General features: G+C 43.4%; 2 protein-coding genes across 6 annotated transcripts in view; one reads left to right on the top strand and one right to left on the bottom strand.

Annotated features, from left to right (window-relative positions):
• The window catches only part of TMEM116 (transmembrane protein 116), a 192,515-nt gene that overhangs the window by 98,602 nt on the left and 66,036 nt on the right, over positions 1-27,877 (top strand). Inside the window, exon 11 of one of the 5 annotated variants that reach the window (XM_063785003.1) lies at positions 17,653-18,872. The exons of 2 other annotated variants lie outside the window; for them this stretch is intronic. In XM_063785003.1, coding sequence (XP_063641073.1) covers positions 17,653-17,949 — 297 coding nt within the window. In that variant the 3' untranslated portion in view covers positions 17,950-18,872. Of the gene's footprint in view, positions 1-17,652; positions 18,873-27,877 lie in introns of those variants that run through there. 2 more of the 5 variants (XM_054663596.2, XM_054663601.2) reach the window with 2 other exon arrangements.
• LOC452255 (disintegrin and metalloproteinase domain-containing protein 1-like) lies at positions 7,959-10,615 on the bottom strand. Its single transcript, XM_009426272.4, is given in 2 exon segments — positions 7,959-9,133; positions 9,135-10,615. Coding segments are annotated over 2 exon segments (2,469 nt in total). The 5' UTR covers positions 10,517-10,615; the 3' UTR covers positions 7,959-8,046.

Below are 27,877 nucleotides of genomic sequence, written 5' to 3'. Positions count from 1 at the left end.
GTTTCTGGGTTCTCTATTCTGTTCCATTGGTCAATGTGTCTGTTTTTATGCCAGTACCATGCTGGTTTGGTTGCTATAGCTCTGCAGTATAATTTGAAGTCAGGTAATGTGATTCCTCCAGATTTGTTCCTTTTGCTTAGTATAGCTTTGGCTATTCTGGGTCTTTTATGGTTCCATATAAATTTTAGTATTGTTTTTTCTATTTCTGTGAAGAATGTCATTGATATTTTGATAGGGATTGCATGAAATCTGTAGATTGCTTTGGGTAGTATGGACATTTTAACAATGTTGATTCTTCCAATCCATGAACATGGAATATCTTTCCACTTTTTGGTATTCTCTTCAATTTCTTTCATCAGTGTTTTATAGTTTTCATTACAGAGATCTTTCACTTCTTTGGTTACGTTAATTCCTAAGTATGTAATTTTATTTGTGGCTATTATAAATGGGATTACTTTTTTATTTCTTTTTCAGATTGTTCACTGTTGCATACAGAAATGCTTCTGATTTTTTATGTTGATTTTTTATCCTACAACTTTACTGAATTTATCAGTTTTAATAGTTTTTTTGTGGAACCTTGAGGTTTTTCCACATACAAGATCATATCATCTGCAAACAAGTTTAATTTGACTTCTTCCTTTCCAGTTTGGATGCCTTTTATTTCTTTCTTTTGTCTGATTGCTTTAGCTAGGACTTCCAGCACTATATTGAATAACATTGGTGAAAGGGGGCATCTTTGTCATATTCCATATCTTAGAGGAAAGGGTTTCAGTTTTTCCTCATTCAGTATGATACTAGCTGTAGGTCTGTGGTATATGGCTTTTATTATGTTGAGGTATGTTCCTTCTATACCTAGTTTTTTTATAAGGGTTCTTATCACGAAGGTATGCTGAACTTTATCAAATGCTTTTTCAGCATCTACTGAAATGACCGTATGGATTTTGTCCTTCATTCTGTTGATATGATGTATTACATTAATTGATTTGCATATGTTGAACCATCCTTGCATCCCAGGGATAAATCCCACTTGGTCATGATGAATAATCTTCTTAATGTATTCTTGAATTAGATTTGCTAGTAATTTGTTGAAGATTTTTATCAGATATTCATCAGAGACCAATGCCTTTAGTTAGTTTCCTTCCTTCCTTCCTTCCTTCCTTCCTTCCTTCCTTCCTTCCTTCCTTTCTCTTTCTCTCTTTTTATTGATGTGTATTTGTCTGGTTTTTGGAATCAGGATAATATTGGCCTTGTAGAATGAGTTTGGAAATATCCCTTCCTCTTCTATAGTTTGAGTAGGATTGGTATTGGTTCTTCTTTAAATGTTTGGTAGAATTAAGCAGTGAAGCCATTGGGTCCCAGGCTATTCTTTTTTTTTTTTTTTTTTGAGACAGAGTTTCACTCTTGTTGCCCAGGCTGGAGTGCAATGATGCAATCTTGGCTCACCGCAACCTCCGCCTTCTGGGTTCAAGTGATTCTGTTGCCTCAGCCTCCCAAGTAGCTGGGATTACAGGCATGCACCACTACGCCCAACTAATATTTTGTATTTTTAGTAGACAAGGGGTTTCTCCATGTTGGCCAGGCTGGTCTCAAACTCCTGACCTCAGGTGATCTGCCCACCTCGGCCTCCCAAAGTGCTGGGATTATGGGCATGAGCCACTGCGCCTGGCCCTTTTTCCATCTCTTTGTTTTCAGTCTGTTTGTGTCTTTATAGGTGAAGTGTTTTTCTTGTAGGCAAAAAATCAGTGAGTCTTGCATTTTTACCCATTGAGCCACCCCATGTCTTTTGATTAGAGAGTTTAGTCCATTTACATTCAGTGTTATTATTGATAAATAAGCACTTACTCCTTCCACTTTGTTATTTATTTTCTGGTTGTTTTGTGGTCTTCTTTTCCTTCTTTCTTTCCTTCCTGTCTTCTTTTTTTTGTAAAGGTGCTTTTCTCTGATGATATAGTTTCTTGTGGCCAGGTGTGGTGGCTCATAGCCATAATCCCAGCATTTTGGGAGGCCGAGGCAGGCGGATCACCTGAGGTCAGGAGTTCAAGACTGGCCTAGCCAACATGGAGAAACCCTGTCTCTACTAGAAATGCAAAAATTAGCTGGACGTGGTGGTGGGCACCTGTAATCCCAGCTACTTGGGAGGCTGAGGGAGGTGAATTCCTTGAACCTGGGAGGCAGAGGTTGCAGTGAGCCAAGATCGCGCCACTGCACTCCAGCCTGGGCAACAGAGTGAGACTCTGTCTCAAATAATAATAATAATAATAACAATTTAGTTTCTTGCTTTTCATTTTTTGTGTATCTATTATATGTTTTTTTGGCTTGAGGTTACCATGAGGCTTGCAAACACTATATTATAACCCATTATTTTAAACTGATAACAACACTATTTGTATAAAAAAACAAGCAAAAAGAAAACTAGTAAGAACTCTACACCTTAACTTCATACCTCTGCTTTTTAACTTTTGGTTGTTTCTGTTTATATTTTACTGTGCTATGTCTTGATAAGTTGTTGTTATTATTTTTGATTGGTATATTATTTATTCTTTCTACTTAAAATAAGAGTAGTTTAAACACCACAGTTACAGTGTTATAATATTATGTGTTTTTCTGTGTATTTACTATTACCAGTGAGTTTTGTACCTTCAGGGTGATTACTTATTGCTCATTAATATTCTTTTCTTTCTGATTGAAGTGCTCCCTTGAAAGCATTGCTTGTAGGGCAGGTCTGATGTTGATGAAATCCCTCAGCTTTTGTTTGGGAAAGTATTTCTCCTTCATGTTTGAGGGATATTTTCACTAGATATACTATTCTAGGGTAAAAGCTTTTTCCTTCAGAACTTTAAATACGTCATGCCACTCTCTTCTGGCCTGTAAGGTTTCCACTGAGAAGTCTGTGACCAGAAATATTGGAGCTCCACTGTACGTTATTTGTTTGTTTTCTTTCTTTCTTTTTTTATTAAAAAAAAAAATTGATTTTCCCAGCCCCAGCCCCAGCAGTCCATGGGGCTGAGGAAGCCTGGCTGATTTGCTTGTTTTCTCTTTCTGCTTTTAGGATCCTTTATCCTTGATTTTTGGGAGTTTGATTATTAAATCCCTTGAGGTAGTCTTCTTTGGGTTAAATCTGCTTGGTGGTCTACAACCTTCTTTACTTGGATATTGATACCTTTCTCTAGGTTTGGGAAGTTGTCTGTTATTATCCCTTTGAATAAACTTTCTACCCCTATCTCTTTCTCTACCTCCTCTTTAAGGCCAATTAATCAGATTTGCCCTTTTGAGACTATTTTCTAGATCCTGTAAGCATGCTTCCTTTTTTCCTTTTCTTTTTGCTCCTTTGGCTGTTTATTTTCAAATAGCCTTCTTCAGGCTCACTAATTCTTTCTTCTGATTGATCAATTCTGTTACTGAAAGCCTCTGATGCATTCTTCAGTATGCCTATTGCATTTTTAGCTCCAGAATTTCTGCTTGATTCTTTTTAATTATTTCAATCTCTTTGTTAAATTTATCTGATAGAATTCTGAATTCCTTCTCTGTATTATCTTGAGTTTCTTTGAATTTCCTCCAAGACAGCTATTTTGAATTCTCTGTCTGAAAGGTCAGATAGCTGTTTCTCCAGGATCGGTCCCTGGTACCTTGTTTAGTTCATTTGATGAGGTCATGTTTTCTTGGATTGTCTTGATACTTATAGATGTTTGTCTGTGTCTGGGCATTGAAGAATTAGGTATTTATTGTAGTCTTCGCAGTCTGGGCTTGTTTATACCTATCCTTCTTGGGAAGGCTTTCCAGATATTTGTAAGGACTTATCTAAGCTGTATCTGCTTTAGAGGGCACCCCAAGCCCAGTAATGCTGTGGTTCTTGCAGATTCATAGAGATACTGCCTTGATGGTCTTAGACAAGATCTAGGATAATCTGGATTGCCAGCCAGAGACTCTTGTTCTCTTCCCTTAATTTCTCTCAGACATACAGAGTCTATCTCTGTTCTGAGCCACCACTGGGGGTGCAGTGACACAAACACCCCTGAGGCCACCACCACTATGACTGCACTGGGTCAGACCTGAAGCCAGCACAGTACTGGGTCTTGCCCAAGGTCTGCTGTAACCACTCCCTGACTACCGCCTATATTTATTCAAGGCCTTGGGGCTCTGCAATCAGCAGGTGGCAAGGCCAGCCAGGCTTGTGTCCTTCCCTTCAGGGTGGCGAGTTTCCCCGGGCCCTGGGTGGGTCCAGAGGAGCCAGGGACTAGACTCAAAAACCTTAGATGTCTACCTGATGTTCTGTTGTACTGTGGCTGAGCTGGCACTCAAACCACTAGATGCAGACCTTCTCACTCTTCCTTTCCCTTTCCAAAGGCAGAGGAGCCTTACCCTGTGGCCACCGCCACCATGGGCCCATGGGATGTACTGCCAGACTACTGCCAAAGTTCCCTTAAGACCCAAGGGCTCTTCAGTCAGCTTGTGGTGAATGCTGTCTGGCCCAGGGCTCACCCTTCAGGAAATTAGGCTCCCCTCTGGCCCAGGGCAGGTCCAGAAATGCCATCCAAGGCTAAGTCCTGGAATCGGGGACTCTAGCCCACTTGATACTCTACTCACCTGTGGCCGAGCTGGTACCTAAGGTGTAAGAGAAAGTCCCATTTACTCTTCCCTCTGCTTTTCTCAAGTGGAAGGAGTCTTGCCCCATAACCACCACAGCTGGTAATGTGCTTAGTCTCACCTGAAGCCAGCAAGTCTCAGACTCTCGCCCAAAGCCCTCGATGTAGTGCCTGGGTATTGTTGCTGGTTATTCAGGGCCCAAGGGCTCTTCAGTTAGTAGGTGATGAATGCTGCCAGAACTTAGTCCTTCCCTTCAAGGCAGCAGGTTCTCTTCTGGCCCAGGGTGTGTCTAGTATTATCATCCAGAAGTTAGGGCCTGGAAAGTGGGCCCCAGAACTCTGACCAGTGCCTTATCTTGCTGTGGCTGAGCTGGTATCTTAAGATATAAGGCAAAGACCTCCGCACTTTTCCCTCTCCTCTCCTCAAGTGGAGGGAATGGGAGTCTCTCACAGCTGTGAGCTGTGCAGCCTGGGGTGAAGGGGGAGGGGTGATGCCCTTAGCCACCCCAGCTGGTTTCAAAGTAGGTCATGTCCCCACCACCCTCTCACCCAGTCCACTGTCTCAGGGCCAATTCAGCACTAGGACTCACCTAGGTTTTGCAGTCCCTGTGTCCTACACTGCCTTTCAAGTTTCTTTGGGGCCCCAGAACACTTTAGCCCATGGTGGTGAGGCTTGCAGGAACTCAAGTTCCAATGCTGGGATCTATCATTTCCCTCTGGCTAGAGCTGGTTTAAATGCTCCCTCTGTTGGCAGGATCAGCTGTGTTTGGTCCAGTTATCCTTTCTGATTTTTAGTTCTTATGAATGTGCTTTTTTGTGTGTAGATAGTTGTTAAGTTGGTGTCCTTGCTGTGGTGGGATGATTGGTGGAGTCTTCTATTCCACCATCCACCCTGCCTAGACACCATCTTTAAAAAAAAAAAAACAAAAAACATCCTGCTCAAGGTACAAATATTGCCACAGTTGTGACAGTTGGATTTGATTAAATTATTCACTTGGTCAACATTTATTGAGCATCTGTATGAGCTGGGCCTACAAAACTAAATAATGATGCCAACTTGCCACTCCATTCTGTCAGGATGTAGTAGGGGAAAAGACATTTTCATCCATAATAACTACACAATGTAGTAGATTCATGACAGATATCAGCATCCATTTGTAAGGCTTTGGTTTCGTTAGAGTCACTGAAGAAGCACCTCTGTTCTGGGCAATTAAGGACATGTCTTTCCCTTCAGTTTTTTTTTTTTTTTTTTAATGGAAGGAAAAGGTTCATGAGGCAGTAGATTCACTCATTTCTGGGGAGGGATGCAGGTCCCACCACTTACTAGCTAGCTCTAGAGCAAACTCTTCAGTCTCTGTTTCCTCATGTACAAGATGGAGGTTTTATTGGGAAGTTGGGAGGATTAAATTAAGGTAATGAATGTAAAGTATTGCTTTAACACAGTGCCTAGAACAGAATGAATGGTTTTTATTTATTTGAGACAGGGTCTTGCTCTGTCGCCCAGGCTAGAGTACTGTGGTGGTATCATAGCTCACTGCAACCTCAAACTCCTGGACTCAGCAATCCTCCTGGCTTAGCCTCCTGAGTAGCTGGGATTATAGCTGCACACCACTATGCCCAGCTAATTTTTTATTATTATTATTTTTTTTGGAGAGACAGGGTCTTACTATGTTGCTCAGGCTGATCTTGAATTCCTGGCCAAAAGTGATCCTTTCAACTTGGCCTCCCAAAGTGTGGGGATTACAGGCATGAGCCACCAAGCCTGGCCTAATGTTAACATTATATTTGCTTTGTGCTCTCTTCTCAGAGAAGTAATTGCCACCTCCAGAACTCTATTACCTGTACTGGAGAAGTTCCTTCTGATATTCAATCAACAAGTTATTAATATAAATAAATTTTTTAAAAATGAAAACTAGAGGAAAAAATACTTTATTTATTTTTAGTTTAGTTTTTTTTTTTTTTTTTGAGACAGAGTCTCGCTTTGTCACCCAGGCTGGAGTACAGTGGTGTGATCTTGGCTCACCGTAGCCTCAACCTCCCAGTTTCAAGCAGTTCACCTGCTTCAAGCCTCCAGAGTAGCTGGAACTACAGGCACATGCTACTACTCCCGGGTAATTTTTGTATTTTTAGTAGAGACGGGGTTTCACTACGTTGGCCAGACTGTTCTCAAACTCCTGACCTCAGGTGATCCGCTCTCCTCAGCCTCCTAAAGTGCTGGGATTACAGGTGTGAGCCACCGCGCCTGGCCAAAAATAGTTTAATTTCGTACATATACTCAGCACTGTGGTAGATGCCAGTATACTATTATAGAATTAATGTAAACACAGTTTCCTAACTCTAGGTGATGTTCATCAGCCACGAGTTATCTGAGGGGTATGAAGTTCATCCCAGGAAAATTAGTAAAACAGAAGAGCTATGAAAGTTGGCCTCACTTTGGGAGTCTGAGGCAGGTAGATCAGGAGTTTGAGACCAGCCTGGCCAACATGGAGAAACCCCGTCTCTACTAAAAATACAAAAATAAGCCGGGTGTGATGACATGCACCTGTAATCCCAGCTATTCTGGAGGCTAAGGCAGGAGAATCACTTAACCTGGGAGGCGGAGGTTGCAGTGAGCTGAGATCGCACCACTGCACTCCAGCCTGGGTGACAGAGCAAGACTCCATCTCAAAAAAAAAAAAAAAAAAAAAAAAAAAGCTGGCCTCGAAGAAAAAAAGTATTTTAGGTAAAAAGGGAGGATGGCTATAGGAAGCATCTAGAAATATTGGGAAGTAATAAATCAAATATACATATTTCATATTAAACATCTGCCAGATTTGGAAAGCAGGTGACCTCAATGCTGACCTCTTAACCTACGGGCAATCAGGGTCTTCTACTTTGATATAGTCCCTCCCACAGTGCCCCAGAATAAAGTGGACTCAGTAACTATACCATGTGGAACCTGAAGAGTTGTCTAATATGAATCGGGTTTTATTTGTTTTTGCATTTAAAAACTTCTCCTTTGATGAATGCACATTTATAGGGCAAGTTAGAACAACCAATCACATAAACAACTGTCCTCACATAATAGGTAGTTGTTACTTAAAATGAAAATCCCAGAGTTAGTAATAAATTCAGGTACATACAATTCTGTATGTCAAACAAATAGAAGATAGCATGTCCTGAAAAAGTTTCTGGTGACTAAAACAATTGGGCCAAAAAGACAAGGACATTGATGTCCAAAGATGCATGTTAATGGTTCAAATGAAATGTGAAAAAGCAAAAGGTACTAAAATATTTAACATATTAAATTAATGTAAATTTAATTACTAAAATGAATAATAAAAGTGAAAGAATCCTTCCTTCTACATTAGTATATCTGAGTCAGAGCCACTAAAGCTATCTATTTCTACTTCACCAAACATCTCATTCCCACTCAGTACTTGAGGAGTTTGATATACTTGGCTTCATCTCCCTATTTCTAACCTTAGGAATCTGATTCTTCCTCCTCTTCTTCCTCCTCCTCTTCTTCTTCTTCTTCTTCCTCCTTCTCTTCTTTTTCTTCTGTGGCCACTTCTGCTGCTTCTGGCTTTATTTCTGGGGCCGGTGGTGGAGCCACTGCTGGAGGAGCTTCTGCTGGGGCAGCCTCTGGTGATTTTTTAAGCAAGCAGATCAAGCAAATAATTGTACTTAATATTATAAAAAGTATAATGAATGATAATATCATCATGTCTACAGCATGTTCTTCACGTCTGGAATGAGTCATATTGTGATTTTCACCTTCTCCTGAAGGTGTCCCACCTAGCTTACCAGGAGGGCCACTGTCCACACTACCTCCACTTCCTGCAGTAACACAGTCAGGGGGGGCATGCCCTTCATTACAGTGGCAGTGCCCTAAATCATTACAAACTCCCTTCCCATTACACGTTTTTTCTGGGTTGCAGGCAGAAATCACTGGGGTTTTATCTGTGCAGGCAGAATTTAGGCAGACTTTGTTTGGTGCACAGTAAGTGCCATTGTGCACATCTCCTTCATCAGGAATGTCAGTACTCATATAGGCATCCATGCTCCAACATGAGCCATCTCCCTGAGGGACCTGAATCATTGTATGTTGGAGATTGATTTTTGGTAAGCCTGTAATACCTGAACATATAAGTTTCCCACAAAATATATTACCATCTGAACACTGAACATATTGTGACCCAGGACTGGTAGAAATGCCACAGTTTCCAAATCGGTCCCCTTTGCTGTTCATTGAATTGTAACACTCTTGTGAGGCTGATTTTGCACCATATCCATATAATTGTAAGCACTGATTATTAGGGTCCATACAATGACCTTTAAGGCACTCGTAAATTTTATGACATTTTGAGCCATCTTGCTTATGCCTGTTGTTGGGTCATAATGCAGATGTACCATTGCAAAATTCTGGGAGATCACAGGAACGACTAGAAGGACGGCAAGGATATCCCTTACGGTGAAATTTACACTTATGACAACATGGACCATCACTGCACTCTGCTTTCGCCTTCAATATACAGTTTTCATCACAACATGGGTGATGCTGACAGAGAACCACAGTCACACTGCTCCGTGTCCTCCACCACACCATTTCCACAGGCAGAATCCCTACGCTTGCGGCCCCTGGGCCATGGCTTGTTAAATAGGCAGGCCCCTTTGTGTTCTCGAAGGAACTGGTAGAAGTAGTCAGAGCTGCAGTTGCTGAAGCCACTTTCTTTTGTGATATTTTCATGCATGAGGCAAAAGTGCTTATCTTTACAAAAGCAGACCGAGTGGTCGTGCTGAATACCCAGGTTGTGCCCGAGCTCATGGGCCATCAGGGCTGCAAACAACAGCACATCTTCATGATGGAAGGATTCAACAGCTGCCACAAAACCGCTTGAGCAGGCACCACTGAGAAAGGCCTGGCCCATATTCTGTCCAGGGTGATGCCCAACGATCATGTGGGCAACATCGTGTTTTGCGCGATGGAAGAGCATCTCTTGTCTCCAGTGATTGAAATTCCTGAGTGTGATTTGCAAGTCCACTGTGACATCTATTAGGTCCCCCTCGGTCCAAATCTCCATTCCAGCCAGCACCACCTCTGTGTTTATTCCCCTAGTGAAGCTGTTGGCCAGAGCAATGACATCCACTACTGTCTGGACCGTCTCATTGACGTTACTGCCCCACATCTGGAACCGCTGGTTGTTGACCACGACAAACATTTCCACGTACTTTTTGTGTGACCACAAGTAGGACAGCGCCTGTAGATCATGAGGCTTCCTGCTCCCTTGTTGCCAGCTAGTAGACACCACATGGCTGTCTCTGGAAGTGACACCACAGGAGACTCGCGCTTGATGTGCCATGGTGTATAACACATGTTCAAACCGTCTTGAAGAGTCCATGGGCTCACTGCTGTAAGATTTTTCCTCCTTAATCAGGATGCCCCTGAGACCTGCACAGATGTTGACAGAAACAAAAGAACCTGACACTCCTTCTATGTAGCCTTCATAGTGGCAGTCATGTGAGATGAAAGGCAATTCTTGCCCCAGGAGGCCATTGTGGTAACTGTAGACTGGAAAGTTATTCACAAAATGGTTTCTCTTCACCTTCAGGTGAACCAAGTGTTTCTGGCCTTGCATAAGTAGCAAATAGGTTGCCTTTTCCACTGGGTCTTCACTTCCCCTGACCATCAGCCACTTTGGGATGACTATTTCATAGGAAGAGTAATATACCGAGGCCATGTCACAGTATATGCTCGGGAGAAAAATTATCCCCAAGAGCAACATGGTCCCCAACCTGACACACGAATGACCTGGCATTAGCCCCAGCCTCAAACTCTTCATCTGGGGAGCCCAGGTCTGAAGCACCCTCCTAGCCTCATACAAAACCACATGGAGTTTCATCAGAGAAGACAAGAAGGAGGCATAGTCTCTCACAGAGGCTGTTACTGACATGACCCTAGGGAATCAGTTGATGATGCAACTTATGTCCATGAGCAGCAGCTCTCCCTGACACGCAGACCGTCAGACACAGGTACTAGCCCCAGATCTATGCCGGCTGCATGAAGCTACTTTCAACTCTGAAAGACCCAGCTTTCTGGCTGAGTCTCTGCCTAGTCTTCCGGGTCTATCTCATATCGTTCAGAAATTTTCCATACTTGATGACTTTCCCTTTCAGCTTCAGCTTCAGTGCTCCTGATTAAGGTCCTATTGACACCATGAAGGAAATTCTATAATGTAGGACTGTACTGTGCAAGAGGAAACAAAATCTTCGTGCCTTTCTTCAACTGAGCCACATGGAACAACCCCTCCCCCACCCCTCCTGTTGTCCGTTGCTCAGCTAACTCCAAATGTTCCAGACCAGGGGGCTTGGAGATCTCTCTGGTGGGCATAGTCCACTGTCCATTTCCTCTCTTCTAAAACTCATGTTCTGAGCATATGAACATCTTTACCCAGGGTGCTCTTTTCTTCTCAGTGAGGCATTATGGATATGTGTGTCTGCATTTCAGTGGCCAAGTGAGGTGGCTACCCTGTGCCTCAACATAAACAATAGGCTGGTGACCCATGGACAAGGCACAGTAGTGTTTTTTTGGTTTGTTTTTTTTTTTTTGAGACTGAGTTTCGCTCTTGTTGCCCAGGCTGGAGTGCAATGGCCTGGTCTCGGCTCACTGCAACCTCTGCCTCCCAGGTTCGAGCAATTCTCCTGTCTCGGCCTCCCAAGTAGCTGGGATTACAGGAACCTGCCACTGCACCTGGATAATTTTTGTATTTTTAGTAGAGATGAGGTTTCACCATGTCGGTCAGGCTGGTCTCGAACTCCTGACCTCAGGCAATCCGCCTGCCTCGGCAACCCAAAGTGCTGGGATTACAGGCATGAGTCACCGCACCCAGCCAGTCCTATTTTTTAACATCATCAAAGTTGAGTTTTTACGTTCTGATTATAACACTATCCAAAAGAGTATATGGGAGATGCCAACAGAGCAGCTTTCTATTATATGTGATTATCATAAACACATTGGCTGGTACCTCCAGGACTACACTCTCCTGGGGATAGCCTCACATAGGGAGGTGCTAAGATTATTCTTATGTCTGTTCAAAGGTAGGTGTGCTAAAAGTCACCCTGTGTTAGAATATAATCTCTATGCTTTCAGTGACCACCTCTATTTGTTCATCCTGATACCATCAGGCTTATAAGAGGCCTTGTCCAAGAGTAGATGAACACGAATTATTTTTGAATGAATAAAGGACTCTTGGGTATGAGTGGTACAGTGTGTCATCTGTTGTGTGTTATTTGTACTTGTGTATTAGGTCTCCTTTCATTTCACTTTCTTATGAACTTCATTGTATGATGGGCCCTTCTCTCTTCTAATCTTAAAAATGTGTTTATCCGTTGGATCAACCTCTTTATATGCTGCACTTTCTCACCTTAATGAAACCATTCCATTCAATCCATATCATTCTCCAGTAACCATCCAAATCTTGCCTGTGTTTTATACTGAATGGCTTTGAGAAAGAGAACATACTTGCGCTCTCCATTGTTCATCACCTGTTGTTTGTTTTTAACATTTTAAATTCTGGAATACAGTGCATTCACTAAAAGGTGCATTTTTTTTTTCAGACTGAGTTTCCCCCTTGTCGCCCAGGCTGGAGTGCAGTGGCGTGATCTCAGCTCACTGCAAATTCCGCCTCCCACTGTCCATTTCAAGGTCTCCCAGGTTCAAGTGACTCTCCTGCCTCAGCCTCCCAAGTAGCTGGGATTATAGGCACCTGCTACCACACCCAGCTAATTTTTGTATTTTTAGTAGAGACGGGGTTTCTACTAAACCAGGCCAGGCTGGTCTTGAACTCCTGACCTCAGGTGATCCACCCACCTCAACCTCCCAAAGTGCTGGGATTACAGGTGTGAGTCACAGCACCTGGCAGAAAAGTGCATTTTTGACATAGATGTAGATTTGGGGGAATTATGAAAAATAAAAAAGCTGTATAAGCATAAATTTGTTAAAGCAATCAACACTTTGAGCTCCACAGAATAAACATAGGCTCCTCTTTATAATTACAAATCCCTCCTCTTGCATATGTACCCAGGATGCTGTCTTTTTATTATTATTATTATTATTATTATTATTATTATTATTATTATTATTTTGAGAGACAAGGTCTTGCTCTGTCACCCAGGCTGAAGTGCAGTGGTGTGATCATGGCTTGCTGTACCCCTGAACTCCTGAGCTCAAGCAATCCTCCTGCCTCAGTCTCCCAAGCACCTGGGAAGACAAGTACATGCCAAAACACCTGGCTAACATTTATTTTTGAACTTGTGGTAGGTTAACAGCTTCCTCACTTTTTTTGTACTTTCACCTTCTAAATATGCAACCTGTAACATGTAGCTTCATTTCACCTGTGTTTAGACTTCATATGAATACATAAAAGTATAACTTTTTAACGGGGCTTCTTTTATTCCATAGTTCACTTAAGTTGCCTCCATGTTGTTGTGTGAACCCAAAGTTCATTCCTCTCCATAGCACAACACTGGTATTTCTCTGTGTGAATCCCTTATGACTCATGATCCTTTCTTTATCGGTTATCCTTTGCTTTCAGGGTATACCATGAACACTGCTGCTGTGAATATTATTGTCTATGTAACATGATGCAAATGCATATGACCTTCTAGGGTATAAACCTAGAAGTAGGGCCAGGCATGGTGGCTCATGCCTGTAATCCCAGCAGTTTGGGAGGCCGAGGCGGGCAGATCATGAGGTCAGGAGATCGAGACCATCCTGGCTAACACAGTGAAACCCCGTCTGTACTAAAAATACAAAAAATTAGCCCGGCATGGTGGCGCGCGCCTGTAGTCCCTGCTACCTAGGAGGCTGAGGCAGGAGAATGGCATGAATCTGGGAGGCAGAGCTTGCAGTGAGCTGAGATCGCGCCACTGCACTCCAGCCTGGCTCATCCTTTCTGTATTGATTCTAGTAGAAAAAGGCTTGCATCCCTCAGCCCCCATCCAGCTAACTGCTCTACTACAGGTTACCAGTGAATACCTCCATTGTTAAATCACATGATCAACCCTCAGTCCTGTCTTTATGAAACCATCAACACCACTTGCTGAAGCAGGAGGATGGCTTGAGACCAGGAACTTGAGACCAACCCTGGGCAACATAGCGGGACACCATTAAAAAAAAAAAAAGTTGGCTGGGCATGGTGGCTCACGCCTGTAATCCCAGTACTTTGGGAGGCCGAGGCGGGCAGATCATCTGAGGTCAGGAGTTTGAGACCAGCCTGGCCAACATGGTGAAACCCCATCTCTACTAAAAATACAAAATTAGCCAGGTGTGGTGGCACACACCTGTAATCCCAGGTACTTGGGAGGCCGAGGCAGGAGAATCGCTTGAACCCGGGAGGCGGAGGTTGCAGTGAGCCGAGATCATGCCATTGCACTCCAGCCTGGGTGACAGAGCGAAACACCATCTCAAAGAAAAAAAAAGTTAGTGTGAGGTGCCTTACATATTTAAAGAATCACTGTACCTACTGGATGGACAATAGGCTATAAAGGCAGTCAGGATGGAAGCAGAGGACCAGTTAAAGCCTTGTGCAGTTGACTGTGAGGAAGTTGAAGGTGACTTGCACCACTTTGGAGACTGGGGGTGGGGTAAGAGGTCACTTTCTGGACATATGTTAACCATAGAGCCAAGAGGATTTCCTGCTGAACTGGGTTTGTCATGAAAACTCCTCCAGAAACTCTTTTCTTGGTTTTCTGAACAGAGCTCTCCCTTGCTGGTACTCTACCACACTGTGTCCAGTCTTTCTGTGTCCCATCTTTCTCTGACTTATTTCCTGACACCACTGCCTCGTAGCAACATCCACATGTGGAACACCCTAGAGCTAAGTCCTCACCCAGTCCTCAGATCCCTTCTCTAGCTATAATCCCTCTCTAGGCAATGTCAGCCACTCCCCATGGCTTGAAGTGTCACTGATGCATAGACAGCTCTCAAATATGCTTCTCTTGATCATGTCTCTCCTGAAATCCAGACCCAGTCATCTTACTGCATAGCTGACATGCCTGCTTGGATGTTTAGCCGGCATCTCAAACTGTCAACACTTCCAACACCTGCTCTATCCAAACTCATCCCCATCTCAGTAAATGACAACTCCATTGTTGCAGTGGCTCGGGGCAAAGCCTCTGGAGCCATCCTGCTCTGCTGCCTTTCTCTCACACTCTACATCTGCTCTCTCAGCCAACCCTTTACCTCCATCACACAGTATTTCCATATTCCAACCATTCTCACAGTACCACTCCAACCACCTTCCTACAAGCTTCCGACATCTGCTTGGCAAATCACAGGCACTGCTAAGCATTGTTGGCTCCTACAATGGATTGCCAATTGCCCTCTCCTGCCTGGTCCTCACATAGGAGATGGAGTACTCCTTCCACGCGTCTCAGTTCACATCACTCCTGTGCTACAACCTTCCGTGCTTGCCATCTCCACTGCAATAAAAATGCCATTCCCAAGGCTTTATGTGACCTCTGTCCACCCACAGCCCTCATTCACTACTCTTCGCGCTGCTCACTCTGTCCAGAAGTGCCGACCCTCCTTGCTGCTCTTACATGCCGAGCAAGCTCCTGTCTTAGGATCGTCTGCTTAACATTCCTTCTCCCTGGTTTGCCCATCCGTGGATACCTGCAGAGCTTTCCCCCTCACTTTCTACACATCTCTCCTCAAATGACTCCTTATCAGACAGGCCCCTGTGACCACCGTTTAATCTAGCACGCCACCCTAACATCACTATCAGTCCCCTTGCACTGCTCATTTTGCTTCACTGCACATAGTAAAACCTGGCACATCGTGTAGTTATCTGATTATTGCTCACCTGCCCCAACCCCAGTTCATAATTTTCATGGGAAGAGGCTTTGTCTTACTCACTGCCACATGCCATAGTGCCTAGAACTATGCATGAATAAAGACTCGATACAGAGTTGTGGAATGAATGAATGAATGAAAACACAGGAAGCTAAACAGGTGCAAGCCTCTCAGTACAATGGCACTTCTTTTAAAAAGTATAAATCTGGGCAGTCAAGGCCTGGTGTGGGCCAATAGATTTCCCCTGGAGATTTGGGCACTAAGGACAGAAGACAGGGTCAGAAGAGGCAGAAGATCAGGATTCTTGATTTGGGATCCAAGAAATAAGATTGCCTTAATGTCATCATGGTCTTGAGTGGGGCTCTGAGGAAAGCAAGAAAGTGTATGCCGGCCTTAGCCATATGGTTTGGCTCTGTGTCCCTGCCCAAATCTCATCTTGAATTGTACTCCCATAATTCCCACGTGTTGTGGGAGGGACCCGGTGGGAGACAATTGAATCATACTGTTCTCATGGTAGTGAAGAAATCTCACGAGATCTGATGGTTTTATAAGGCGTTTCCACTTTCACTTCTTTCTCCTTCTCTCTTGCTGCCTCCATGTAAGAATTGCCTTTGGTCTTCTGCCATGATTGTGGGTCTTCCCTAGCCACTTGGAGCTGTGAGTCCATAAACGTATTTTTCTTCCCAGTCTTGGGTATCTATTTATCAGCAGTGTGAAAACAGAATAATACACTTAGCCATAACTGAGCCCAAAGTAGTGAGTGATTGCCAAGTTAACCAAACTTTGCTCCTCACCCGCAGAGATTTGCTCTATAGTAGTGGAGACAGAATATGTTTGCAATGACCACGTAGTAGGTCAGAATGCCATATCAGAGAAATTCAGTATTATAAGCTGATGGTGATTAAATCTGATCGTTGCTGAACAATACACAATTAATAATACAATCTATATTCGTCATGGCATTTGATTTGAGATGCCATCAGCATTTATTTGAGCACAGGCTGTATGCCAGGCACTGCACTAGATCACCTCACACACATTATCCAATTTAACCTCACCAATACTCTGTGAGAGGCAACTTTTATGTGGCATCTTAACTGAGGAGGAAACCCAGGTCTCAGGAAGTTCAGTTCTGTGTCTTAAGGCACAGTGAGAACATGACACCTGCTACTTAGGAATGTGGAACACGGAAGTCCCCTCAATCAGAACAAAGATGACTTTCTCCCTTTTAAAAAGGTTCATTTTTGCTCTAAAATATATCTTCCGGGTTGGATTTATTAGGCTAGCAAAACACAAGATGCAGAGCTGACATAGTTCTCAGAGAAGTTCTTAGCATCCAAGGCAAGAAGAGAGCTCCTGGAGGGCTCAAGAAAAGTGTCTCAAATGTTTTCTACTGAGTTGTTTTGTAAAACATTTTTAGGTATTTAGAGTGATTATAAACGGCTGGGTGCAGTGGCTCACACCTGTAATCCCAGCACTTTGGGAGGCCAAGGTGGGCCGATCACCTGAGGTCAGGAGTTTGAGACCAGCCTGACTAACATGCTGAAACCCCGTCTCCACTTAAAAAAAAACAACACAAAAATTAACTGGGTGTAGTGGCAGGTACCTGTAATCCCAGCTACTCAGGAGGCTGAGGCAGGAGAATCACTTGAACCTGGGAGGCAGAGGTTGCAGTGAGCCAAGATCGAGCCATTCATTGCACTCCAGCCTGGGCGACAGAGACTTATTAAAAAATAAATAAATAAATAAATACTTAAATAAACAAACATGGCCAGTGTACTGAGTCTGATCAGTTGTCTGCTCTTGTAAAAGCTCATGAATAAGATTAACAGGCTCTTATTTTAGGTGTATTAGTGTAAAAATATAAAACTTTCCATGAAAACCCTTCATAGTTGTGAAATTTGATGCACTTATGTAATTTTGTGGCAGCAGTTTTAGTTTTTCGATAAAGAGATACATGAATGTCTAGAACTTTCCATAAATCATGACACATTCATTACCTCAAAGTGGGGACCCATTCTTATTTTTTTAAACCAAAGAATTAATTGGTGGCCTTTTGCTTTGTCTTAGTATATTTATTTGTATCTCTGCCTAGTTATAATACATAAGTTATTCATGGAAATAGAAAGGATGGCTTGGGTGTGTAAGGGACCAGTGGCAGGCATGAGGGAGAGCTTTTTCTCCTGTTCCTTAGCACTGACATTATGCTTTTTTATTTCTGTTTTTCATGTGAAGTTGTCTGCGACACCCAGCTCATCACTATCTGTGAGAAGAAAGGTTTCCACTATTGAAAATCCTCTACCAGAAGAAATGTTGTGGTTTGAGGATTATTTCGTGTGTCTCTTACAAGGTTTTGTTTATGTTTCTCCTCTAAGACATAAGTACACCTCCAGAATTGTGGTTCTGAGAACACGTCTCATGAGGAAACACATTTCTCACTCACAGTACCATCTCATCAGTCTGGGTAACATAGGGAGACTTTTTTTTTTTTTTTTTTTTTTTGAGACAGGGTCTCACTGTTGCCCAGGCTAAAATGCAATGGTGCGATCATGGCTCACCATAGTCTGGACCTCCCCCGACTCAGGTGATCTTCCTGCTTCAGCGTCCTGAGTAGCTGGGACCAAAGGTGCTCATCACCACATCCGGCTAATTTTTGTATTTTTTATAGAGACAAGGTTTTGTCACGTTGCCCAGCCTGGTCTCGAACTCCTGTGCTCAACCGATCTGCAATCTCAGCCTCCCAAAGTGCTGAGATTATAGGCATGCACCACCATGCCTGGCCAGGGTGATCTTGTCACTACAAAAAAATTAAAAAATTAGGCCAGGTGCAGTGGCTCACGCCTGTAATCCCAGCACTTTGGGAGGCTGAGGCAGATGGATCATGAGGTCAAGAGATCAAGACCATCCTGGCTAACATGGTGAAACCCCGTCTCTACTAAAAATACAAAAATTAGCTGGGCATGGTGGCACATGCCTGTAGTCCCAGCTACTCGGGAGGCTGAGGCGGGAGAATCGCTTGAACCCCGGAGGCGGAGGTTGCAGTGAGCCAAGATCACGCCACTGCACTCTAGCCTGGCGACAGAGCAAGACTCCATCTAAAAAAAAAAAAAAAAAAAGATTAGCCAAGTGTGGTGGTACATGCCTGTAATCCCAGCTACTCAGGAGGCTGAGGCCGGCAGATGCTTGAGCCAGAGAGTTCAAGACTGCAGTGAACCCAGATCACACCACTGTACTCCAGCGTAGGTAACAGAGCAAGACCCTGTCTCAAAAATAAAAGGCAGAAACAAGAATTAGGAAGACAATTAAGGGTTAATATTGAAAACAAAAACATTTATTTTCAGCTCCAGGCTTCATTGATCTAGAATATATGAACACTCAATTTCAACAGTGCAGTATCTGTTTTTCTTTTTTTACATTTTTTGCAATTTTAGAAAATGAGATAAAATTCAATAATATAAAATTCTCTATTTTAAAGTGTACAGTTCATTGGCTTGTAGTATATTCACAAGGTTGTGCAACTGTCACCACTACCTAATTCTGGAACACTTCCATCACTTCCAGAAGAAAGCCTGTATCCTGTTAGCAGGCACTCCCCATTCGTCTCTTCCTGCAGCCCTGACAACCACCAGTCTACTTACTGTGTCTATGGTCTGGCCTGTTCTGGGTATTTCACAGATACCTTAGCATTCAATTTTATACCAATCTGATATATTTTAATGAAATATAGGAACAATTCACACTTACATCTTCAGATTTCAGCACTTCAGCTCTTTCCACATACACTAGCTGGCAAATGTCACCTTCTATTGAGTTGAACTGATGGCCATTGCATGCCATGTAAAAACTATCCACATCAGCCTATGTACACCAATGGGGGAAAGGAAAAAATTAAGACAGATACCTTAAAAATCTGCTTTATATTCAATATGCATGGTTTTATTCATTCTCATCAGCTTTTAAAATTTATACTTAGGAGAGAAAGCAACCACCAAAAGTCACATCTATTGAAGCTGATTGGTAGGCTAATCGCACTCTGTAAGTCAGTATTCTATGTCTACAGTGTTTCCTGGGCTATCACAGAGTTTTTAGTTGAACTGGCAGAAGGTACTGAAGTGCCAACAAGTTGAAAGCTGCTACAATTTTAATATGCAGCCAGCAACAGTCAACATTTCCCTTAATAGCGATTTTTTTTTCCTCTAGTCATCACTTGTGCAGCTGAAAGTAAACACTCACTTCTGCAAAGCCTGGAACCAAATCATAAGTGACGCTTGTTATGAAAGAACTCTTTAAGAAAATGTCAGTATTTATGTTAGAAAAAAATAAAAGACCAGGGGAACTGGTATGAGATGAAAAACCAACTCCTCTTCAATAAATCAAATAATAATACGTGATAGTTAGATCCCATCTAATGGATCCCATCAGGAGGTCTTAAACTGCCACCTAGTATCCAATACCAAAAGCAAAGCTCTTGGTCAAAGTCAAGAGGCCCAAGATGAACCAGCCTTTAAAATACTAAGTCTCATTCCCTAGCAGTAGAAAATGGGTGAAAATGAGGAGAAACAGCCCCCTTGAGGCTAAGCTGCGAAGGCACATGTGCGTCTGTGAAATGGACACAGGTAAACAGGACCTTCTAGTCTAGCCTTAGTAGAAGCAACAGAGATGATTCCAGTTTTTACACTCAGCCAATTTTTTGAGGCAAGCAGGGAAGCCAAGGTTTGTCTGGATTTTATTCCCACACGGGCATTAGCCCAAACACAGAAAGTTGTGTGCTTTGGCCCTACCAACGTTGACAGGCTGCTTCTGGGAATTCTGCAAAAGGAAACACTGCATTGTTAACCTTAAGGAAGAGACTCAAGGCTACACCAGGCAAAAATAGTCCTGCCTGTCCACCCTCACAGGGCTCTGAATCTCACAGACACTGTAAGCTTCTCAGCAGCTTTTAATTACCCTCCAATGCGGTAATTGTGAATTCTTGATTACCTCTGCTTTTTTTTTTTTTTTTTTTTTTTTAGACAATGTCTCACTCTGTCGCCCAGGCTGGAGTGCAGTGGCATAATCTCGGCTCACTGCAACTTCCACCTCCCGGGTTCAAGGGATTCTCCTGCCTCAGCCTCCCAAGTAGCTGGGATTATAGGCGCCCACCATGATGCCTGGCTATTTTTCCTATTTTTAGTAGAGACGGGGTTTCGCCATTTTGATCAGGCGGGTCTTGAACTCCTGACCTAAGGTGATCCGCCTACCTTGGCCTCCCAAAGTGCTGGGATTACAGGCATGAGCCACCGTGCCTAGCCTTATGATTTCTTAATATGACCAAGTGAGCTAAGCAGCTGAGGAAGATCAATGCTGAATGTACTTTTATTTTGGAGGGGCAAACTGGCAGGAGGTAGGGAGGCTTTACTTAGGGAAATAATCCGTGTATTGAGTATAGTGCATTTTAATTTCAAAATGTTTAAAGCAGGCTGTTGGATAAGAAGCCTCTTTAAGGCTGGGTGCGGTGGCTCATGCCTGTAATCCCAGCACTTTGGGAGGCCGAGGTGGGTGGATCACAAAGTTAGGAGTTCGAGACCAGCCTGGCCAATATGATGAAACCCTGTCTCTACTAAAAATACAAAAATTAGTCGGGCGTGGTGTGGGTGCTTGTAGTCCCAGCTACTCAGGAGGCTGAGGCAGGAGAATTGCTTGAACCCGGGAGGCAGAGGTTGCAGTGAGCCACGACCGAGATTGTGCCACTGCACTCCAGCCTGAGTGACAGAGCAAGACTCCCTCTCAACAACAACGAAAAAAAAAAAAAAAGCCTCTGTAATACTAAGAGGTTATAACCTAAGATGGCTTCCCCCATTCTTCAGGAGCAATGGCATCTTTTTGAAATGCTTTTGGCTGAGTAAGCAGAGAAGTCAGCACATGGATTCACCAGGAGAAAACCTACCACCTGAAAGTCAGGGCCTCTGCTCATCTCTTCAGAGCCTCAGGCACCACCAGGGGCTGGCAGAGCCCTCCTGGGGTCTAGAGCTCTGCCAATGCTCACTAAGCAACCAGGCCGCCTCAGAGGAAAGGACAAGGCATGTGACCAGATCCATTCAATGAATTATTTCTTTCTGCTACCTGAGCCCAGGAGTTTGAGACCAGCCTGGGCAACCTGCGAAACCCCGTCTCTACGAAAAAAATACAGAAATGAGCTGGACATGGGGATGGAAGCCTGTAGTCCTAGCTATTCGGGAGGCTGAGATGGGAGGATCACTTGAGCCCGGGAGGTGAAGGTTGCAGTGAGCTGAGATCGTGCCACTGCACTCCAGCCTGTGCAGCAGAGCGAGACCTTGTCTCCAAAAAAATAAAATAAAAAAGGAAAAGAGGCATCCAGGTGAGTCATGATGGCATGATGATGGCCTAACCAGAATGTTGCAGCAAAAATTTTTTTTAAAGTGTACTTTTTTGAAATGACAACATCACTAAACGGTTCAGATTTCCCAGTTAACATATTGGTCTTTTCTTTAAAACCTTTTTTTTTTTTTTTTTTTTTTTTTGAGATGGAGTCTCGTTCTGTCGCCCAGGCTGGATTGCAATGGCACAATCTTGGCTCACTGCAACCTCTGCCTCCCGGGTTCAAGTAATTCTCCTGCCTCAGCCTCCTGAGTAGCTGGGATTACAGACGTGCGCCACCACGCCCAGCTAATTTTTGTTTTTTTAGTAGGAATGGAGGTTTCACCATGTTGGTCAGGCTGGTCTCGAACTCCTGACCTCATGATCCGCCCGTCTCACCCTCCCAAACTGCTGGGATTACAGGTGTGAGCCAACGCGCCCGGCCTAAAATCTTGGTATTAGAAATGCACCTTCGCCTGTTCACATATTTTCTGAGCATCTAGTATGTGCCAGGCCCTGTGCTATGTACTAGCTAGAGAGTAGGGAACAAACTACACATGGTTCCTACTTCAACTCACCATCTAAATGCACTAAACAAAAGCCTGAAGCTAACTGCCAAGAACATTGCAGAAACAGCTTTTATTGAAAATGTTTGCATTGTATGGACCCAAAATTTTAAATAAACCTGGCTTTTGTTTCCTTCTGGTCCTTCGGTTTTATTGTTCTCTTCTGAGGATTAACTCAGAAAAAGACAAATCCATTATGATCAAGGTCCTTCACTGTCACAGGAATCAACTACAGTGTTGAGAACATACCTCTACTTCTCCAAGGAGGTGTCTGCTAAGGCTGTGGTAACTAAGCATGCAGGTGAAAAAAAGCCAACATACTCTATTAAGTGGTCATCTGTCCTTTTCTGCCCCCAAGAAAAACAAAATTGAACTTCCTTCTGCTTTTCCTATGTCCTGAAGAATTGTAAATTCTCTACCCAAAGACCAAGTTTCCTGAGTGTGACACTACAAATTTGTAAGCACAACCTTTTTTTTTTTTTATCTTTTAAAAAAACTTTTGTTTGTTTGTTTGTTTGTTTGAGACCAAGTTTCACTCTTGTCGCCCAGGCTGGAGTGCAGTGGGATAATCTCAGCTCACTGCCACTTCCGCCTCCCAGGTTCAAGTGATTCTCCCACCTCAGCCTCCCGAGTAACTGGGATTACAGGCACCCGCCACCATGCCCGGCTAATTTTTTTGTATTTTTAGTAGAGATGAGGTTTCACCATGTTGGCCAGGGTGGTCTTGAACTGACCTCAGGTGATCCGCCCGCCTCGGCCTCCCAAAGTGCTGGGATTACACGCCTGGGCCACTCTATCCAGCCTAAAAAAAAATTTTAAGAGACAGGGTCTCACCATGTTGCCCAGGCTGGTCTTGAACCCCTGGCTTTAAGCCATCCTCCTGCCTTGGCCTCCCAAAGAGTTGGGATTACAGGCAGGAGCCACTACGCCTGGCCTCACAACTCATTTTTATAAGACCTCCAGCGTACAGCTAAGGCCAACAGAAATTCAAAAAATTATCAAAGAGAAGGCTCATGAGTCCTTATTTAAAAATCTGTGGTGGGGAAAATAAAAACATAGTTAGGTGCCCAGGCTATGGAGTCAGGCTGCCTAGGTTTGAACCTTAACTCTGACACCTACTAGCTGTTTAGCTGTGGGCAAGTGACATATCTGTGCCTGTTTCCTCAACTGTAAAATACATGGAATCTTTTTTTTTTTTTTGAGACAGAGCCTCGCTCTGTTGCCCAGGCTGGAGTGCCGTGGAGTGATCTTGGCTCACTGCAACCTCCGCATCCCAGGTTCAAGTGATTCTCCTCATCAGCCTCCCAAGTGGCTGGGATTACAGGCGTGCGCCACCAATCCAGATAAGTTTTGAATTTTTAGTAGACATAGGCTTTTGCCATGTTGGCCAGGCTGGTCTCAAACCACTGCCCTCAAGTGTTCCGCCCACCTTGGTCTCCCAAAGTGCTGGGATTAAAGGCGTGAGCCACTGCACCTGGCCAAGATGGCATCGTTGAGAGGATTCAAGGAGACAATGCATGGAAAGCACTTGGCACAGGGTCCGGTCTCTAGTAAGTGCTTCAGAGTTGGTAGCTACTGAGCCTATTATTCTCACTATAGCCGATATTAGTTTAACTTCCAGTCTTACACCAAGAGGGTATTATTAGGTATTAGAAAATCCCTGTTAGGATGATAGGGATTAGCCCCTAAGACCCAGAGTTAGCAATAAATAATACAACTCATGATACCAAGATAAAGGGTTCTAGCCCCATGGGGAAGAACATGCAGCAACCTGTTTCGCAGTCTCAGAAAAACATGTCAACTTGAGCAACCTTCACTTGATCAAAAGACACAAGGGGAAGGATAGTGCAGATGTACAAGGAAAATTCATTCACAGTAAATATCCACAGTACTACCTGCACATTATGAAGGGCAGTACTTGTTATAGGGAACTGTGTGGGTTTATTAAACAGGTGACTGTGGTGGATTTATACGACTTCAGACTATTTCAAAAGCCTAAGTGCTCTTAAACATTTTTTTCCCAATCTATTTCTGGGTCTTTTCCTTTGTTACTTGCTTATTGCCCTAGTTGTTAAGTAGAAACTGTAACAATACTGCTGTCATAGAAGGTCTCACAAACAACCGCCTCCCTTCCCCACACCTTCATCCCACTCCTACTAGAAGAGGAATGCGTCCCTGGAATTAAAAGTGAGGGTGCCACACTCTTGCTTGTCACTTATGTCTAGCTGTGTAACCCTGGGCAAACCACGTATCTCCCTCTGCAGTCACCCTCCTCATCTGTAAAACAAGGATAACAACAATGTCCGTCTCCTCGAAGGTTGTAGTGAGGATTAAATGAGATAAAGTGTGTTAAACATTTAGCACAGTGAGTGATACAGAAGCCATCAATAAACATTACATATTATCATTGTTGTCCTTATTATTACATGTGCTATCAGACTGAAATGGCTTAAGGCACGATTTTCCCATGGTTTGCAAAGCTCCTTGGCAACCTTGGAAGGCTTTCTGATGGTCAGTGAAAGGAGCTATTTAAGTGCTTTTCTGTTCTTAATGTCAGCTTGTAAACTCTAAATCCACCGGATAATTGAAACGTGTTTTAAATGTCTCCCTATAATCATCCCTGTTTTACAGAGGAGTAACCTGAAGCCTACAGAAAGAGTAACTGGCTCAGGATTTCACGCGTAGTAGGTTGCAAAGCTGGAATGTAAATCCAGGCAATTTGAATCCAGAGACAACACTCTTTATCTCTTTTTCTCTTTACCAAACAAACCATCTTCTTAATGTATGACAACACACACTGTGTGTGCATATTTATGGGAGCATCGTTTAGGTAGCAAATCTGCATTATCATGCTAATCCCATTCTGAGTGTCAGCAAGAAGTCAAATCTTTATGGTAGATGTCAGTAACAGACAACTGTTAGCCAGAGTTGGGCAGGTTGGGAATGTTTCAGCTCTTTGTGGCTCCCAAGGACTAAATCTGTTTCCAGCTTTTCCCTATTTTCTGATATCTCCAGTTTATGCATCATTCCAACTCATACTGAGCACCTGTTATGTATCTAAAAATTGTACTAAAGGCCGGGCGCGGTGGCTCACGCCTGTTATCCCAGCACTTTGGGAAGCCAAGATGGGTGGATCACAAGGTCAGGAGACCAGCCTAGCCAACATGGTGAAACCCCATCTCTACTAAAAATACAAAAATTAGCCGGGCATGGTGGTGGGTGCCTGTAATCCCAGCTATTTGGGAGGCTGAAGCAGGAGAATTGCTTGAACCTGGGAGGCGGAGGTTGCAGTGAGCTGAGATCGTGCCACTGCACTCCAGCCTGGGAGATAGAGCAAGACTCCATCTCGGGGAAAAAAAAAAAACTGTGCTAAGTCCCACAGGATGTATACCAAGATGAATAAGATACTCCTTGTCTTAAGGAGTTTATGAGTATAGAAACACATAGACGTGAAAACAGGCTGGGCGCAGTGGTTCTCACCTGTAATCCCAGCACTTTGGGAAGCTGAGACAGGAGGATCACTTGAGGTTAGGAGTTCAAGACCAGCCTGAGCAACATGGTTAAATCCCAACTACTAAAAAAATACAAAACTTAGCTGGGCATGGTGGTGCACACGTGCAGTCCCAGCTACTCAGGAGGCTGAGGCAGGAGAATCGCTTGAACCTAGGAGGCGGAGGTTACGGTGAGCCAAGATTGCACCATTTGCTCTGGCCTGGGTGATAGAGCAAGACTCTCTCTGAAAGAGAAAAAGAAAGAGAGAGAGAGAAAGGAAAGAAGGAAGGAAGGAAGAAAGGAAGGAAGGAAAAGAGAGAGAAAGAAGAAAGAAAGAGAAAAGGAAGGCGAGGAAGGAAAGAAGGAAGGAGAGAGAGAAAGAAAGAAGGAAAGAGAAGGAAAGCGAGAGAGAGGAAGAGAGAGAGAGAAAAAGAAAGAGTAGCTCGCTGCCAGCGCAGTATTCTCAGGGTAAATGGGATGTGAGTTAAGTAATCGCTAAATTACTTATAATACCTAATACAGTGTAAATGCTGTGTAAATAGTTGTTAACTTGTATTTTTTATTTGTATTTTTGATTGTTGTACTATGACTTTTATTGGGATTTTTTTGTTTGTTTTTGAAACAGACTCCCGCTCTGTCACCCAGGCTGGAATGTGGAGTGCAGTAGCGGGATCTCAGCTCACTGCAAACTCCACCTCCCGAGTTCAAGCGATTCTTGTGCCTCAGCCTCCCGAGTAGCTGGGATTATAGGCGTATGCCACCATGCCTGGCTAATTTGTGTGTGTGTGTGTGTGTGTGTGTGTGTGTGTGTATTTTTAGTAGAGATGGGGTTTCACCATGTTGGACAGGTTGGTCTTGAACTCCCAACCTCAAGTGATCCACCCGCCTCCGCCTCCCAAACTGTTGGGATTACAGGCATGAGCCACCGCGCCTGGCCTGTTTTTACTTTTACTTTTTCTTTTTTTTTTTTTTTTTACTTCGAATATTTTCTATTGTAGTTGGTCGAGTCTGTAGATGTGGAATTCACAGATATTCAAGATTTACCGCTTAAGAGTCCTTTCTCTAGGTGGTTATAGAGGTTGAGTATCCCTTATCCCAAATGTTTGGAACCAGAAGTAGTTTGGATTTAGGATTTTGGTATATCTGCCTATATATAATGAGCTATCTTGGCGTTGGGATCAAGTCTAAACATGAAATCCATTTGTTTCATATACATCTTATACACATAGACTGAATTTAAAATTTTATACAATATTTTAAATAATTTTGTGCATGAAACAAAGTTTGTGTTAAGTACTTATGTGTGGAATTTTTCACTATGGCATCGTGTTGGGGGGGTGCTCAAAAAGTTTCGGATTTTAGATCATTTTGGATTTCAGATATTTGGCTTAGGGATGCTCACCCTGTACAGTTTTTTGAGTCCTGGCCTGGAGCGGTGGCTCATGCCTGTAATTCCAGCATTTTGGGAGGCCAAAGCGGGTGGATCACCTGAGGTCGGGCATTTGAGACCAGCCTGACCAACATGGCAAAACCGCATCTCTACTAAAAATACAAAAATTAGCCAGGTATGGTGGTGTGCGCCTGTAGTCTCAGCTACTCAGGAGGCTGAGGCAGGAGAATTGCTTGAACCTGGGAGGCGGAGGTTGCAGTGAGCCAAATTCATGCCACTGCACTCCAGCCTGGGTGACAGAGAGAGACTCTGCCTCAAAAAAAAAAAAAAAAAATTCTGATTTTGGAGCATTTCAGATTTCGGATGTTTGGATTGGGGATGCTCAAATTGCCTAGTTTTTGGAGTCCTTTTGACCCCACTGAAGTGACTCTCATAAACTCAGAGGCTGTTTACCAACCTGTTTTGTGCTCTCCTGATTTTCAGTAAGCTTTTTAACTGTAGAAATCACATAAAAAGCTTAAAGATTTTCATGAAGAAAATAGAATTTGCCTTCATTATTTTGTTTTTTTCCCCATCTTTTTATTTCAAGCTTATAGAAAAGTCGAAAGAAGGCACAATGATCTCCCGTTATACCTTTCATCTAGACTCACTATTA

This window comes from Pan troglodytes, chromosome 10 (genome assembly GCF_028858775.2).
Source record: "Pan troglodytes isolate AG18354 chromosome 10, NHGRI_mPanTro3-v2.0_pri, whole genome shotgun sequence".
Taxonomy (NCBI): Eukaryota; Metazoa; Chordata; class Mammalia; order Primates; family Hominidae; genus Pan; species Pan troglodytes.
The sequence above is the reverse complement of the archived record's forward strand: the minus strand, read 5'-3'. Positions and strand labels throughout refer to the sequence as shown.